We start from the raw sequence: 14729 nt of genomic DNA, 5'->3' as shown, positions 1-14729 counted from the left end.
TACAGAGCAATAGTAACAAAAACAGCATGGTACTGGTACCAAAACAGGAGGGTGGACCAATGGTACAGAATAGAGGACACAGAGACTAATCCACAAAGCTACAACTATCTTATATTTGATAAAGGAGCTAAAAGCATGCAATGGAGGGAGGATAGCATCTTCAACAAATGGTGCTGGGAAAACTGGAAATCCATATGCAACAAAATGAAACTGAATCCCCTCCTCTCGCCATGCACAAAAGTTAACTCAAAGTGGATCAAGGAGCTAGATATCAAATCAGAGACTCTGCGTCTGATAGAAGAAAAAGTTGGCTCCGATCTACATATTGTAGGGTCGGGCTCCGATTTTCAATTCTTAATCATAGTCTTTTTTAAAAAAATCTTTATTTTATGTACTTATTTTTTTTTTTAATATGGTGCTGAGGATCGAACCCAGCACCTTGCACATGCCAGGCGAGCACTCTACAGCTGAGCCACAACCCCAGCCCTTCATAGTCTTTTTTTAAGGAAAAAGTTATATGTTATGTCTTTTATCTTAGTTAAAGGTTCAAGAAGGCTGACACTGTATCATGGACTTCTTTGGTATTCTTTTCAGCACCAAGCATAATGCTCAATCAATTCTTGCTTAAAATAATGATTACTTTGCACTATTGAGTGACAGACTTAGGGAAAAGGTCACTTTGTAGTTTGTTTTTTGTACTTATTGTAACAAATTTCCAAATTAGTCTTATATTTCAACTTCACTAATGATAGAGTTATTTTTTAAATGACTCATTGTTCAAATGTACTTTTGTAATTCTTCTTTTGAAATTGCCATTTGAAGTAGTTTAATAACTAAGAAAATAAACTTTAATGTTTTCTATTACCCCTATGTTAAATCTTATGTTAAATAGTTTAGACAGCTACATTTATCAGACTTGGTTCTGGGCAGCTTTGGGCTATTTCCATAAATTGCATCTACTTTGGCAAGTAAAAATTTGTTGCCCTCAGACACATTCAGAAGCATTCACTGACATTGAAGGTAGTTCCAAGAAAGAAGTTCCAGAAATATTCAGTGTGAAGTAGCATATTTGAAATTAACATGAAGTCTTTGTAGGAAACGACTTTGAAGAAGACACAGTGATTTTTAAATGTTTTGAAAGTTGTCTTTAATGTGTTTGTTAAAAAACATTAGTGACCCCTGCAGTTGAGATTTGAATCTTGCCTTTCAAGATGTTACTAGTCTAGCTAGATACAGTGGCACATACCTGTAATCCCAGCTACTCATGAGGCTGAGGCAGGAAATTCAAAGCCAGCATCATCAACTCAGCAAGACCCTGTCTCAAAATAAAAACTTAAAAAGGGCTGGGGAGTAGCTCAGTAGTAAAGCTCCCTGGGAATCAATCCCTAGTACCTTAAAAAAAAAAAAAAAAAAGATGTTACCAATCTGGATAAAATCACCATGAATTTGTATCTCTGAGCAGAAGATCTGGGGTAGGAAGAAAGAATGAAGAACTTTCCCTATGTACATTTCTATATTGTATGCTTTTTTTCTTTACAGTGAATATATATTATTTTAATGATTTAGATAACTGATAAAATTTGACTTACAAAATCTCCTGACTTGTGGAGAGAGGTGAAATGATTGATGGCTATTTCACAGAGATTTAGGCTGAAGGATGCTGAAAAATATAGAAATATTATTCTTTATAAGTTGGCTTCAGGGTCTGTGAATTCCAGTTGCTGAACTGAGAGTTTAAGAAATACCACCACAGGGGCTGAGGTTGTGGCTCAGGGGTAGAGCGTTTGCTTTGTGCTTGTGAGGCATTGGGTTCAATTCCCAGCACCACAAATAAATAAGCAAATAAAATAAAGATCCATCAACAACTAAATATATATATATATATATATTTACATACATACACACATACACACACACACACACACACACTACTAGAGTGAAAATCTTTTAGAAACTATGAGTTAAAAGTATGCTGGGGGAGCTGGGGTTGTGGCTCAGCGGTAGAGCGCTCGTCTAGCATGGGCGAGACCCTGGGTTCAATACTCAGCACCACATAAAAATAAATAAATAAAACTGTGTTCAACTACAGTTAAAAAAAAATATATATATATATATACATATATATATGTGTGTGTATATATATATATATATATATATATATATATATATATATATATATAAAAGTATGCTCAATGCCAAATTGTGCTTTATAGCCAATATTTCTAGTGAATTTTAGTATATTTTCTGCAATTGAAGGAGAAATCTCATATCCTAGAATCTTACTGATGTGATTTTTTTTTTTCCTCCCTATTGGAAGATTTCTTGTTCTCTTCAAGGTCTAATGGTTTGGGTCCAAGATACTTCATATTTATGCAGCCGGGCTGGACAGGTCCTCCCTGTCAGTATTCAGATGAATGGTTGGATTCATGAGGGAAACCTGCTCTGTCCATCATGCTGGGATTTCTGTGAGCAGTGTCCTCCAGAGACAGATCCCCCAGTGGCTAACCTGACCCGAGCTCTTCCACTGGGTGAGTACTCTTTGTGGTTGGAACTAAGAGGGAAAGTAATGAGGGGACTTTTCCTACACAGTGTTGAAATTACCTTTATAAGAGCCTGGAGCAAGTTGAGTTGCTTCTCTCCTGGTTGCAGCTTGTAGCGAAATCCTTCTTCCTGCCATTATAGAACTCTAAAGTAGTAAGGAGACAGTTCTTTAGAGCTAGAAGGAGGATTGAAAAATCTGACTTGAGAAGAATGCCTTTCTCATTATCAATTGTTCATACTGAGGCTCACAACCCATCACTAAGATTGTAAGAACAGAATTCATGAATTCTCAATTAAAATTGTGGCTTAAATGAACTGTGAGTAAATCTATGGCAGCACAGCATTTTAGAATATGAACAACAAAAATCTCATGCAGTGTTTTATTTTCTTAACTACAGTTATTTTTAAAAATGAAACTGCACTCACAACCCTTTGTCTCTTCTGTGCTCTGGTTGAAAATACAGGGCTACATTCAGTTTACACGTGAAAGTTTTTCCACCTCTAGGATTAACTTCCTTTCTTTTCCAAGTCCTAGGGGCTTTAGCAGGAGGTGAGTTTGGGGAGATTAGTACTTACGTTGAGGGTCTTCAAGATCACCTTTAGTTCTGTTGGCTCAATAGAAGGACTCACAGGACTTGACATACTTAAGGCTTAGCCTTGTTAAAGCAAAAGGATGCAAAACAAAATTAGCAAAGGGAAAATGTGCATAGGATGAAGTCCAGAAGACAGCAGTTCCAAGACAGTAGCTAAGGACTGTCTTTGCAGACAGAATTTCTAAGCCTGCCAGGTTCAAACTCTTTTTTTTTCACAGTATTTTAGTTAGCTGAATTTTCTGCAGTTCTAATGAAAGACCCACGGATTCCCTGTCCAAGAAAGACGCACGAGGCACTGGCTGCAAAAGCAAGAGGCGATTTATTGATACACAGGCGCCTGTGGGTGCTCAGCGAAACCTCAGCCGGAGCTTTGGTGAACTGGCACCCCGGGCGTTGGGGTACAGGTTTTTTATAGGGTCAAGGGGGCAGGTTTCGCGCGCGCGCGGTGAGCAACAGGTTTCTTATTGGTGATTTTGAACCCAACATACAGGTTACCTAAAGGGTAAAGTTATTTTTCATTTTATGTTCCTGGAATTACACCATATGACAGTTACATATGAGCACTCTAATTTTTCTATTCCTGCTTATTAGCCCCTGTTTAGTCAGGCATGCCCTGGAATCTATTCTTCTGCTCTTTCCCAACCATCCTGTTTTTTTCCTTTTAATCGGTTACACTTAACTGATTTCAAAAACACTTCTGGTGCCTGCGCAGGTTTGTGACATGGCCTGGTTATTCTGTAACTAAGCCTCGGGGTTACTGGGCTAGGGTCTTTCACTAATAGTAATCACACAATTAATTATTTGAAATTCTATAAAGCCTTACACCTTTTGATGTAATATACAGTAAATATAGTAATAAATCCGCTCAATTAACTTTTGATGTGGAGATGATTGGAAGACTTAGTTTTCTTACAGTTGTTATTAAATTACTTTGGCTAAAATCCATAAATAGATAGTTCTGATGAGTTCTCATTCTCAGACCTAATCCCAGATTTAATTGTAAGAAACTATCACCATCTCATTGTCAAAGAGACAAGCAGGGATTCAGACCACTAGCCTTTGAGTTGAAATAAAGGGAGCATTAACTCCAGCTGGCTAGGGGTAAAATTCTTTGGAATCCAGGAGAAGAATGTGTAGGAATGAGAAAGCCAGACCCAGTCAAGGGCCTTTGAAAAGTTCCCACCTAGGAGCATGACAAAGACTAGGGGGGCTGGGGATGTGGCTCAAGCGGTAGCGCGCTCGCCTGGCATGCGTGCGGCCCGGGTTCGATCCTCAGCACCACATACAGACAAAGATGTTGTGTCCGCCAAATACTAAAAAATAAATATTTAAAAAAAAAAAAAAAAAAGACTAGGGAGTCTGTTGAAAAGAGGTGGGCAGCACTTGATCATGGCACTTTACACTCTACTTTTTATCCTGCTTCCCTCTTTATCAGTCCTTTTTCTGAGGCCTTTGTGTTGTGGTCTTATTTCTTTTCATGTTAACTTGCCAGTTCAATAGGAGGCAGGCTCAAAAACATTGTAAACTTCAAATTACTAACACTGATATTGAAAAATGTGCAAAAATATTATAAGAATGGATAATTTCAAGCATTACTTTTATAGTTTGTAAGCATCACTGTTGAAATTGTAGAATAACACATCCTCCCATATATGCTAATACATGTGAATAGAGCACACACAGAGCTTTAACTGAACATGTTAAACTATGAACTAAGGACCTGGACAGACTTTACATATGCTATTTCTTTTAGGTAGATTGTTTCTCTTTAATACAGTTTTTATTGACCAACAAATTGTAAAAATGTTGACACTTGAAATGTACTTGTATGAATAATATTAATAATTATTAAACAATCATCCCTAATCTGTCTTCTGAATTAAAGTATTTTTGTAAGTGTGACTTTAAAACATTAAAACTGCTGATATTCTGGAGGAAGTGTAATGATATTTCTCTCCCCAAATTCTTCTGATTTTTGTCGATGTTGTTTTTCTCAAATGATTTGTTCACATAGCTTCCTTACAGTTGCAGTGTCTTTTAAGAATGTTAAACTTGGGGTTGTGGCTCAGTGGTAGAGCACTTGCCTAGCATGTGTAAGGCACTGGGTTCAATTCTTAGCTCCACATATAAGTAAGTAAATGAAATAAAGGTCCATCAACAACTAAAAAAAAAAAAAAAAAAGTATGTTAAACTTATCTTCTTTTCTCCTTCCTTTTCCATACTCATTACTTCTAAATGCTTGAAGCAATTAAATAATTGTTCTTTATTGCTCAAGACAGTTTCATTATTGATTACGAAATCAGGAGATAAAGACCTGTGTTATAAGTAACTCCAGCTAACTCCACCACTACCTGGTGCAGTAGGCCAGAAATTTTTCTAACAGAACATTTGTGTTAACGGAAATATTCTGTAATTCACATTGTCTAATTCAATAATATAATAGTCATTGGCCACAAGTGACTATTGAACATGTGCAATGTGGCAACTTGAGAACTGTCTTAAAAATAAAAAGGGTTGAGGAGGTAGCTCAGTGATAGAGCACTCCTGGATTCAATCCCCAGTACTAAAAAAAAAAAAAAAAGGAGAGAAAGTTCTTCATCCATCACAGAATAACCAAGTTCACGTACCATCTTTACCTTTGCTGGTTACCACCCTAAGACACTTCTTTCTTTTCATGGGTGCCATTTTATTATTACCTTGACTTGGTAGATATCTTTTCTTCCTTTGTGTGTATATTCTATTCTTTTATAATATTAAAAAACAATAACTGTGTATTGGGGTTTCAGGAAGTCACTCTTTTTAAAAATTTTTAAATTTTTGTTTATTTTATTAGTACTAGGAATTGAAACCAGGAGCATTTAACCACTGAGCCACATTCCCAGCACTTTTTATTTTTTATTTTGAGACAGGGTCATGCTAAGTTGCTCAGGGACTCACTAAGTTCTGAAGCTAACTTTGAACTTGCAATCCTCCTGCCTCAGCCTCCTGAGCTGCTGGAATTTCAGGTGTGCACCACCATTCCTGGCCAGGATGTCACTCTATTCTGCTAAGATGGTTCTTATTCACCTCTACGCATCTGTCAATATTTAATTGGTATGATTTAATCACAAAAATGGTTATGGAAAGTTAATTTCTTGTTTTCAACTCTAGATCTCTGTTCCTGCTCCTCCAGCCTGGTGGTCACCCTCTGGCTTCTGCTAGGCAATCTGTTTCCTCTGCTGGCTGGATTTCTTCTCTGTGTATGGCACTAAGAATGGAAAAGTGAAATTTAAAGAAAAGTGAATTCTCAACTCCTTTATCTCATATTCCTGTGAACAAAGCACAAAATCTGGGCAAGCGTGAACCTGTGCAATGGTAGAAGTGGCACTTTGGCTTGGGCCTGTTGACTACGATGGACCTTGAAGCAAAACTTCACAGCAGTCGCTCCTCATCAACTACCCAGCCACCTCAAAGATTGGAGAAGGAGAAGGAATTACAAGTCACCACATCTTATACTTCAAGATACATAATCTCCCTGAAGTTTTCTTTTGAAAACAGGATAATTGGTGAAATTCCCAGAGTGATTACATACCTCAGCATTTTCATTAACCTAAAATGATAAGCAAGTTCATCATGGACACCACAGTAACAAATAATAGCCAATTATTACAAAATTGTAAGTTGTGGATCTTGCCCTCAGAAGTATCAGTTGCCCTTTAATTTACAGAAAATAATGAATTAAAATTTCTACATCACTATTACACTTATTTTAAATTTGATGGCTGTACGTATAGTACACTTTTATTTGGGCTTAGTTTAGTTTGATTTGGTTTTGGTTTCAAGACAGGGTCTTAGTATGTGGCCCAGGCTGGCTTTTTGCTGGCAATCTTCCTGCCTCAACTTCCCATGTATCTGGGATAGAGGCTTGTGCCATCATGCCCCACTTGTCCATAGTACATTTGTATCATTGTTCTCATTGTTTGTCCTGAAGAGTTTTAAACTGTTTTACTAAGTCTTGTGATTTCATTCCGCTTGCCTTTTTTGCCAGCTGTGTAGCAGTCTACTACTGAACTGTTATCAGTGTATCGTTAACCCTGTCTACTCACCGATCTTCAGTGCTCAGCTTCCATTTCATTGTCCATTAACTTAATAATGACTCCAAAAAATGTGGAAGCAGAGAGTAAAACACACTGCCCTGCAAAAACGTTGAAGATGTGCAACCAGAAGAAAAAATTGTTGTACATTTTTCAGGTATTAGTTATGACAGCTGTAATCCAATGAAGCAAAACCATTTATTTTATCCCTTTTGAACAATGTAGATGAAAAGAAATTGTGTTATAAACATGTATGTGGTTATTTTCAGTGGACTAAAATTGTTCAGGAAGAATTTAGAATACCTGAAAAATTTTTTATGCATAAGATGAAATTTGTATCTTTTACCTCCTGCTTTTGATAACTCTCTTACCACATAGATTTTGTGAAATAATTCTACTGTGGTACCAGAGCACCAACCCCATTTAGCGATTCCTCTTTGAAATTTCTTTAATGACAGGCGATGCCCAGTTTTTCTCTCTAAAGCTAATAAGTTCTGTAGCATTAAAAATTCAACCCTTGAAGGAAGCTTGTTTAGAAATTGTGCTAAATGAGCAAAGCAGCATAACTGCTGTTTTGGCAGTCCCACGTAAAGTTACTTTTTTAAAATACATAAATCTAAAGTATATGTTTGCATGAGATATAAATTAGAGGTATTTGTGGTATTTGTCATTGTGAAAGCTGGGGCCCCAAACATAGTTAATTTCAGTTTAAGAGAAAGAGTGGTCTGCTGGACAACACTCAGTATTATACATCTATTAAATTATGCAAGGTGAAAGAAAAGTAGAGTATATTTTTAAATAAATGTATAATTATCTAAACTTACATACTTATTATGATTATGTATCACCCCACAAAGTTGTATAAAGAACTTCACCAAAAAATCAAATGGATTAATAATATATTTGAGATTCACAGTGCTAGGTTTGACTATATTTTGACTGTTGTGCAGTAATGCCATTAGGTAGTATTGTTTCCAAGCATGGTGCTTTTTATACTTGAAATATATTTTTGCTTTATTTTTTGATATAATTATATTTGCACTGATGACTTTATGAAGAAAATATTATGGATGACATTTTTTGTATATATATTTATTAAGCTTGGAATCTGGTGACCCAGTGTTTTCTCTGCACAAACATGAAATGTGATGGAGTATGAGATTAAGAAATTGTGAGTTCCTGAAGGTAACTGACTGCATTGATGTCTCCCTTTCTCTTCAGTAAAGCTTAATCAAGGTTGTTTATAACTGATTCTGCATAGTATACTCAGCAAGACTTAGAAGGACACTAAACCTGTAAGAAATTTTAAGAGACATATTTTAGTCTCTTAGAATATGACAATTTTGAAGCAAAAACTTTTAAAATCTGAGACAATGCAGAAATATTAGTCTAAAATTCAGCTGTGAACTGAAGAATTTGAAATTGCATACATGCTGGTATTCTGTGGTGGTTAGGAGTGGGCTGCAGCTGGGGTAAAAGTTAAGTGGAGCAGGGAAGAAGAATGCAGAGCTGCTAATTTGGGGACAATGAACTAGAGTCCCCTCCCAATTCAAAAAAGGTCAAGTGCTTATAAAAACTGACTACCTCGGTTTTCAGTTCAAACTTAGATTCATTTTGATTGTTTTAAGGTCCCAGTTATCAAAAATATCATAAGAATTTGTCTCAGGTTTTGAAGACCAGAATTTACAGGAAGGAAATAAAAGCCATGTCAGTAGCCTTGAGCTGACAGCTTTAAAGAAACTGGCAAGCAGTTAGGTAGTCATAATGTAGTTCTCTCTGGTATTTTCTCAGAAAACATTCTTTTTCCTTGCTTTTTTCTTAAAATCGGCAAACCTTACCTTTTTCCTATAAGATATTTATTTTTGTTAAGACCAAATGGATATTCTAAAAATGTTAAAATATGGTTAACATAAGTTTTCAGTGTATTTTGGCTTAGTTTATCAATATTTAAAGTTGAAACCTAATTTTTCGATGTTTAAATAGTTTTAGGAAGATACATAAATAGATATTATCAGAGTATTCCATAAAATTTTATTGATGTGCTTTTCAGTGTGAGAAGGCTTACTGTTTGAGGCCATCTAAAAAACAACTAGATGATTTCTCAGAATCCTTCCAGCTGTAATATTCTATGACTAATTCTCAGCCACATTGCTTGTCACCACTGGCTCTGATCCACCTCCTGGAGTGTGCAGCCTTCATGTTGTGCTCATCACAGAGTCTTTGCTCAATGCCTTACTGCTGTCCATGTCTTTGGACACCTGATGGACAGAGAAGAATCTGTCTCTGAGGGCAGTTGAGTGACAATCCCCAAAGAAGGAGACGGACTTAAGTCACAGCCCCACAGCCCTATTTCACAATGGACACTGGTCATTCCCGCCATGACCTTGCAGTCCAGGAGGATGAACATATTTTGATAGTCTATAGTTTTCATTCTGAAGAGAGAACTTTCCTGAAAAGAAGAATTTTTTTTTAATGTATATTGGGTCGGGGGGAGGGGAGGTAGTGTTGAATTATTTTCTTTTATGTTTACACTTTTAATAAGTAAAATAGAAGATTTGAAAATTATTCTTTATTTATAGTAATGAACTTTAAGTGTAATATATTCCTTAGAAAAAAAGCAATTTTAATAAAAAATGGAAACTAATTTGTATCTTGTCTTTACTTATTACCATCAATTTTTTAAAACCTGAATGAGGAATAAAAACATAGTTATGCTCCTTTATTTGAAGAAGAGTTATTATGAAATAAAGTTCAGTTTTTACTTTAATTTGAGTAATATTGTCCTTACAGAATGGGGACAGATCTTATGCAAAGCTATAGGGACTAGCCCTCAAATAGTTAAACAGGAGAGAGCAGACCAAGCCAATGCACAGAACAGTTTGTTCCATGCTGCAGGCCAGGAGTTTCATTGCGGGACCACCTGGAGCACTAAAGTACCACATTTACATGGTGGCATCAGATAGACTGTGACTATCGTCATGGAGTGTAGTTCTTCCTCATAACCTGAATGTAGTGAGAAAGTCCCCCAGGCGAGCCTTTCCAATGTACACACAGAACTATTCTGCCTGTGACACAGACTCAAGCATTTTGTGGAATTGATAGCTGTGTGACCTAATTGTTGAACCTAGATCTTTATGGGAATTTCATAACCTATAGATTTTAGGAGTTTTAAATATTCCATATAAATAGCTAAAACTATATACAATTAACTATTTAATGCAGCTGAATAAATCCAGTGTTATTTGTTCGGCATATGGAAGATAAAGCTGTATACATGTATTACCTTGTGTACTTTAAGTTTTGTTGTAGACATAGAGTATAGCTTCTTTAGATTGGTCTTTTGTTCACAATTACATATAGGTTGGTCTTTGTTCACAGTCTCTCCACTAGATTTTTTTGAAATGGGAGTTTATTTAAATCAAATCCCTCCCCTGCTCCCCCACCCCGCTAGGAATTAAATCCAGGGAGTAGCTACCACTGAGTTACACCCCAGACCTTTTTATTTTGTGTTTTGAGACAGGTTATCACAAAAGTTGATAAGCCTGGCCTTAAACTTGTGGATCCTTCTGTCTCAACCTAAGTTGCTGGAATTACAGATGTGTGCCACCACACCTAGCTCAGAAGTTAATTTTTTAAAGTTAAAAATAAATTGAACAGGCTGGGTATGGTGACACATGCTTATAATCTCAGTGACCCAGAAAGCTGAGACAGAAGGTTCACCGGATTGGACAGGGGAAAACAGGGAAGGGAGGGAGGGTTGGGATGAGAAAGACAGTGGAATGAATTGGACATAGCTTTCCTATGTTCATATGTAAATAATGACTACAGCATGTACAACCACAAGAATGGGAAGTTATACTCCATGTATGTATGATGTCAAAAATACATTCTACATCATATATAACTAAAAAGAGCAGATAATTAAAAAAAAGAAAGAAAGAAAGAAAAAACTGACGGGATCACCGGATACTAAAAAAAAAAAAAAGGTGGGGATTTCTGGGGATATCGCTCAATGGTTCAATCCCCGGTTTAAAAAAAAAAATCTTTTATTTCAAATAGTGTTTTTTTTTTTTTTATTTTATCTTTATTGTTTTCAGTTATCCTCTTTAGGAATTCCAGTTATGTATAATCTTTAGTTCCTGATTTTTATTTCATTGATATATATATATTTAGTTGTAGATGGACACAATACCTTTATTGTATTTTTACGTGGTGCTGAGGATCATACCCAGTGTTAATCTTTTTGTTAAGACCAAATGGTGAGCACTCTATCACTAAGCCACAGTCCCAGCCCCTATTTCATTGTCTTTTTCTCATCTCTGTCCACTCTGTTCTATACGCTGTTTTCAACAATGTATTCTCCCTTATGCTCCTTTCGTTTTTGCTCTATTTTCTGCAGTTTTGCTCTCTGTATGGCATGTTTTTCCTGAGCCTACAACAACTGTCAACATCTTCAAGGCTGATGATTGGACACTGGAACTCTGGGTATCAGTGTAGCTGTCTCTAAGCATGTCAGTCTTCATAATTTTGTTTGCTAATAGCAACAGCAGCTAAAAGATGAGCCCTGTTTCAAATCTGCCTTCTAAATATTGACAGAACCTAATTACATTCCGAATCGTAACTTCAGGGGAGTCTCAGAAACACATACCCTCTACACACAGCAGGATGGAGGAATGGATGTTGACTGCACTGACCCACAACATCTATCACAGTGTTCTGTGTCGTCAATCCTTTTTACAATCTTGTCACTTGTGAGCAGAAGTTTAAAATGATTCCTTGTATGATTTTTTGCCTTTGATGTTATACTCAGAAGTCTTCCTTACCCCATTATAAATTTTTTTACTTTTAAAAGTTTAGCCTTTTTCTTTAGAAAATATTGAGCAGAAATAATAAAATAATAGTTTTACCACTCTTAAAAATATTATATTTAGTGATAAAACTACTACTACTTTCTTTGTCTCCTCCACTTCCATCCCTCCAGAAGTAATCTGGAGGGATTGAGTTGGTACATACCTTTCAGACTTTTTTTACCATTATATATACACATATAAATATAGAACAGACATTCATATTAAAAATAAAAGTAGAACTACCCTATACATACTGTATATAGACATAGCTTGAATTTCCTACAAAGATGCTTAAGGTTCAACACATCTTTCCAGATCAGTAAACTTATAGTTTATATGATTTCATGATACTCAGAAGATATAGCATTCCTTATTTAACTACCCCCTCACTAATGGGCATCTATGTTATTTCCAGTACAATTATGTGCCTATATTTTATTGTGATTTCTTTAATTTCCACGGTATTCTTTAATATAGCAGGAATTCATTTTGTTGTTTAGCCTGAGGAAGGATTCCAACTACATTTTTTCCAAGTAGTCATTCTAATATTGTTTATTAAACCAATAGGAAAAGATTTTCCAAGGGCCAGGTAAGATATTCCCTGAAAAGAAAAGAAAATGGCTTAGTGCCAAAAGAATTCAAACACAAAAATCCAAAACTCACCTCATCCCAGAAACTCCTCTTTCCCAGGCTTACATATACCTTTCTGGTCTTTCCTTCAAATTAAAAGGGAGAAAAAGCATATATTTCTTAGGTTAGACAAAGGTATTCATCCATTTTCAAGAAAACTGTTACATTCCCTCTTTAGAGACAGGAAGTTTATGTTCCTTTCTTCCTTTCTTTCTTTTTTGTTTTTGTTTTTGTGGCACTGAGGATTAAACCCAGAGGCTGTCTACTATTCAGCCACATCCCCAGCCACTTGCCATCTTCCACGCCTTTTTTTTTTTTTTTTGAGACAGTCTCCCTATGTTGCCTAGGCTGACCTGAACTTGTGATCCTTCTGTCTCAGCCTCCAGTCACTGGAATTATAGGTGAGCGCTACCACCTCCTGCAGGGAAAAAAGTATTCTAAATTTATTAAAGACAGTAGAATTTACAATCATGAAAAAATATCATAATTCACTTAAACATATACAGCATTAGGTGGGGGGGTACAGAGGTGTTTTTAGTCAATATGATATGATTCCTAATCATATTCCATCAGACATAGATGTATTATTTCTGATTGTAATTCAGAAGACAGAGGTAAGACATTCTACCTGGGATCATAAAATACATTTGGAAATTTCACTCATCTACACCAAAGGGACAATATTTCTCATTTCAAGTTAAGCAAGACATTGTCTCATTTGAATATGTATTTATTTTTCTCTAGAAATTAAATAAAACAAGTGTTTCATATTTGGAAGCTAGAGAGGAAAAAGGAAAAGAAAGATTGGGGATCTCATGAAAATCAAAGGGAGATCAGTAGCTTCAAGGAAAGGGATCAGGGGGAGAAAGAAGGAAGGGGAAAGGGGAATGATATTGGCCAAGTTATATTGTGTACATGGATGAATATATAACAACAAATCTCACCAATATATATAAGTATAATGTACCAAAAACTGGAAAATGAAAAAACTAAACTATTATGTAACAGGGTCATGACATCCTACTTTTTCTTTTATTCTTTCAATTGATTAATATAAAGGACACATTTTCTTGATAATAGAGTATGCAGCTGGGTAGGGTGCACACCTGTAATCCCAGTGGCTCAGGAGGCTGAGACAGGAGGATTGCGAGTTCGAAACCAGCTTCAGCAACTTAGTGAGGCACTAAGCAACTCAGTGAGAACCTGTCTCTAATAAAATACAAAATAGGGCTGGGAATGTGGCTCAGTGGTTGAGCACCCCTGACTTCAATCCCCAGTACCAAAAAAATAAATAAATAAAATAGAGTTTTCAGATCAACATAATTTTTACTGATCTTAGTATATTCCATTATATAGATTAGCATAATTTATTTAACCAATTCCCTACTGATAGGGAATACTTTGTCTTTTTTCCCCCCTCAATATTAGAGATTGAACAGAGGGCCTTGAGCATGCTAGGCCAGGATCATCCTTGTAAATATTTGATGTGTGTGGGGTGCAGGGTCCTGGGATTAAACCCAGCGGTGCTCTTCCACTGATCTACATCCCTGGCCCTTTGTATTTCCTCCCCCGCCCCCCACCCCTAGACAGGGACTCTCTAAATTGCCCAGGCTGGTCTCAAACTTGCAATCCTCCTTCCTCAGCCTCCCTTGTAGCCAGGATTATAAGCATGTGATTCCAAACCCAGGGTATCTATGTGTTTTTTCAAATTTCTCTGATTCTCTCCTTAGTCTAAATTATTGGAAGTAATAATACTCAATAAGAATCATATTAAAATATAAACACAAAGTAAAATGGGGCATAATTGTTTAATGAGTGCAGAGTTTCAGTTTGGAATGATGAAAAGTTTCTGGAGAGTCATGATGGCTGCCCACTATCTTAATGTGCTTAAAACCACAGGATTCTACTTAAAAATGGGTACAATTCGGCTGGGAGTAGGTAGAACACTTACCTAGTATCTAGCATTTGCCATTTACAAGGCCCTAGGTCCAATTACCAAGACTAAAAAAAAAAAAAAAAAAAAAAAAAAAAAAAAAAAAAAA

At 36.1% G+C, this 14729-nt stretch overlaps 1 protein-coding gene across 6 annotated transcripts in view; it reads left to right on the top strand.

The window, feature by feature from the left end:
* Lmln (leishmanolysin like peptidase) overlaps positions 1-9851 on the top strand; it is a 72713-nt gene extending 62862 nt beyond the window's left edge. For 2 of the 6 annotated variants that reach the window (XM_048794237.1, XM_015486789.2), the window contains exons 16-17: positions 2318-2528; positions 6285-9851. In XM_048794237.1, coding sequence (XP_048650194.1) covers positions 2318-2528; positions 6285-6385 — 312 coding nt within the window. In that variant the 3' untranslated portion in view covers positions 6386-9851. The remainder of the gene's footprint in view (positions 1-2317; positions 2529-6284) is intronic. The other 4 variants (XR_007344152.1, XR_007344150.1, XR_007344149.1 and 1 more) reach the window with 4 other exon arrangements.
* Positions 9852-14729: the final 4878 nt, after the last annotated feature.

Source organism: Marmota marmota, unplaced genomic scaffold, assembly GCF_001458135.2.
Source record: "Marmota marmota marmota unplaced genomic scaffold, marMar, whole genome shotgun sequence".
Classification (NCBI taxonomy): domain Eukaryota; kingdom Metazoa; phylum Chordata; class Mammalia; order Rodentia; family Sciuridae; genus Marmota; species Marmota marmota.
The sequence above is the reverse complement of the archived record's forward strand: the minus strand, read 5'-3'. Positions and strand labels throughout refer to the sequence as shown.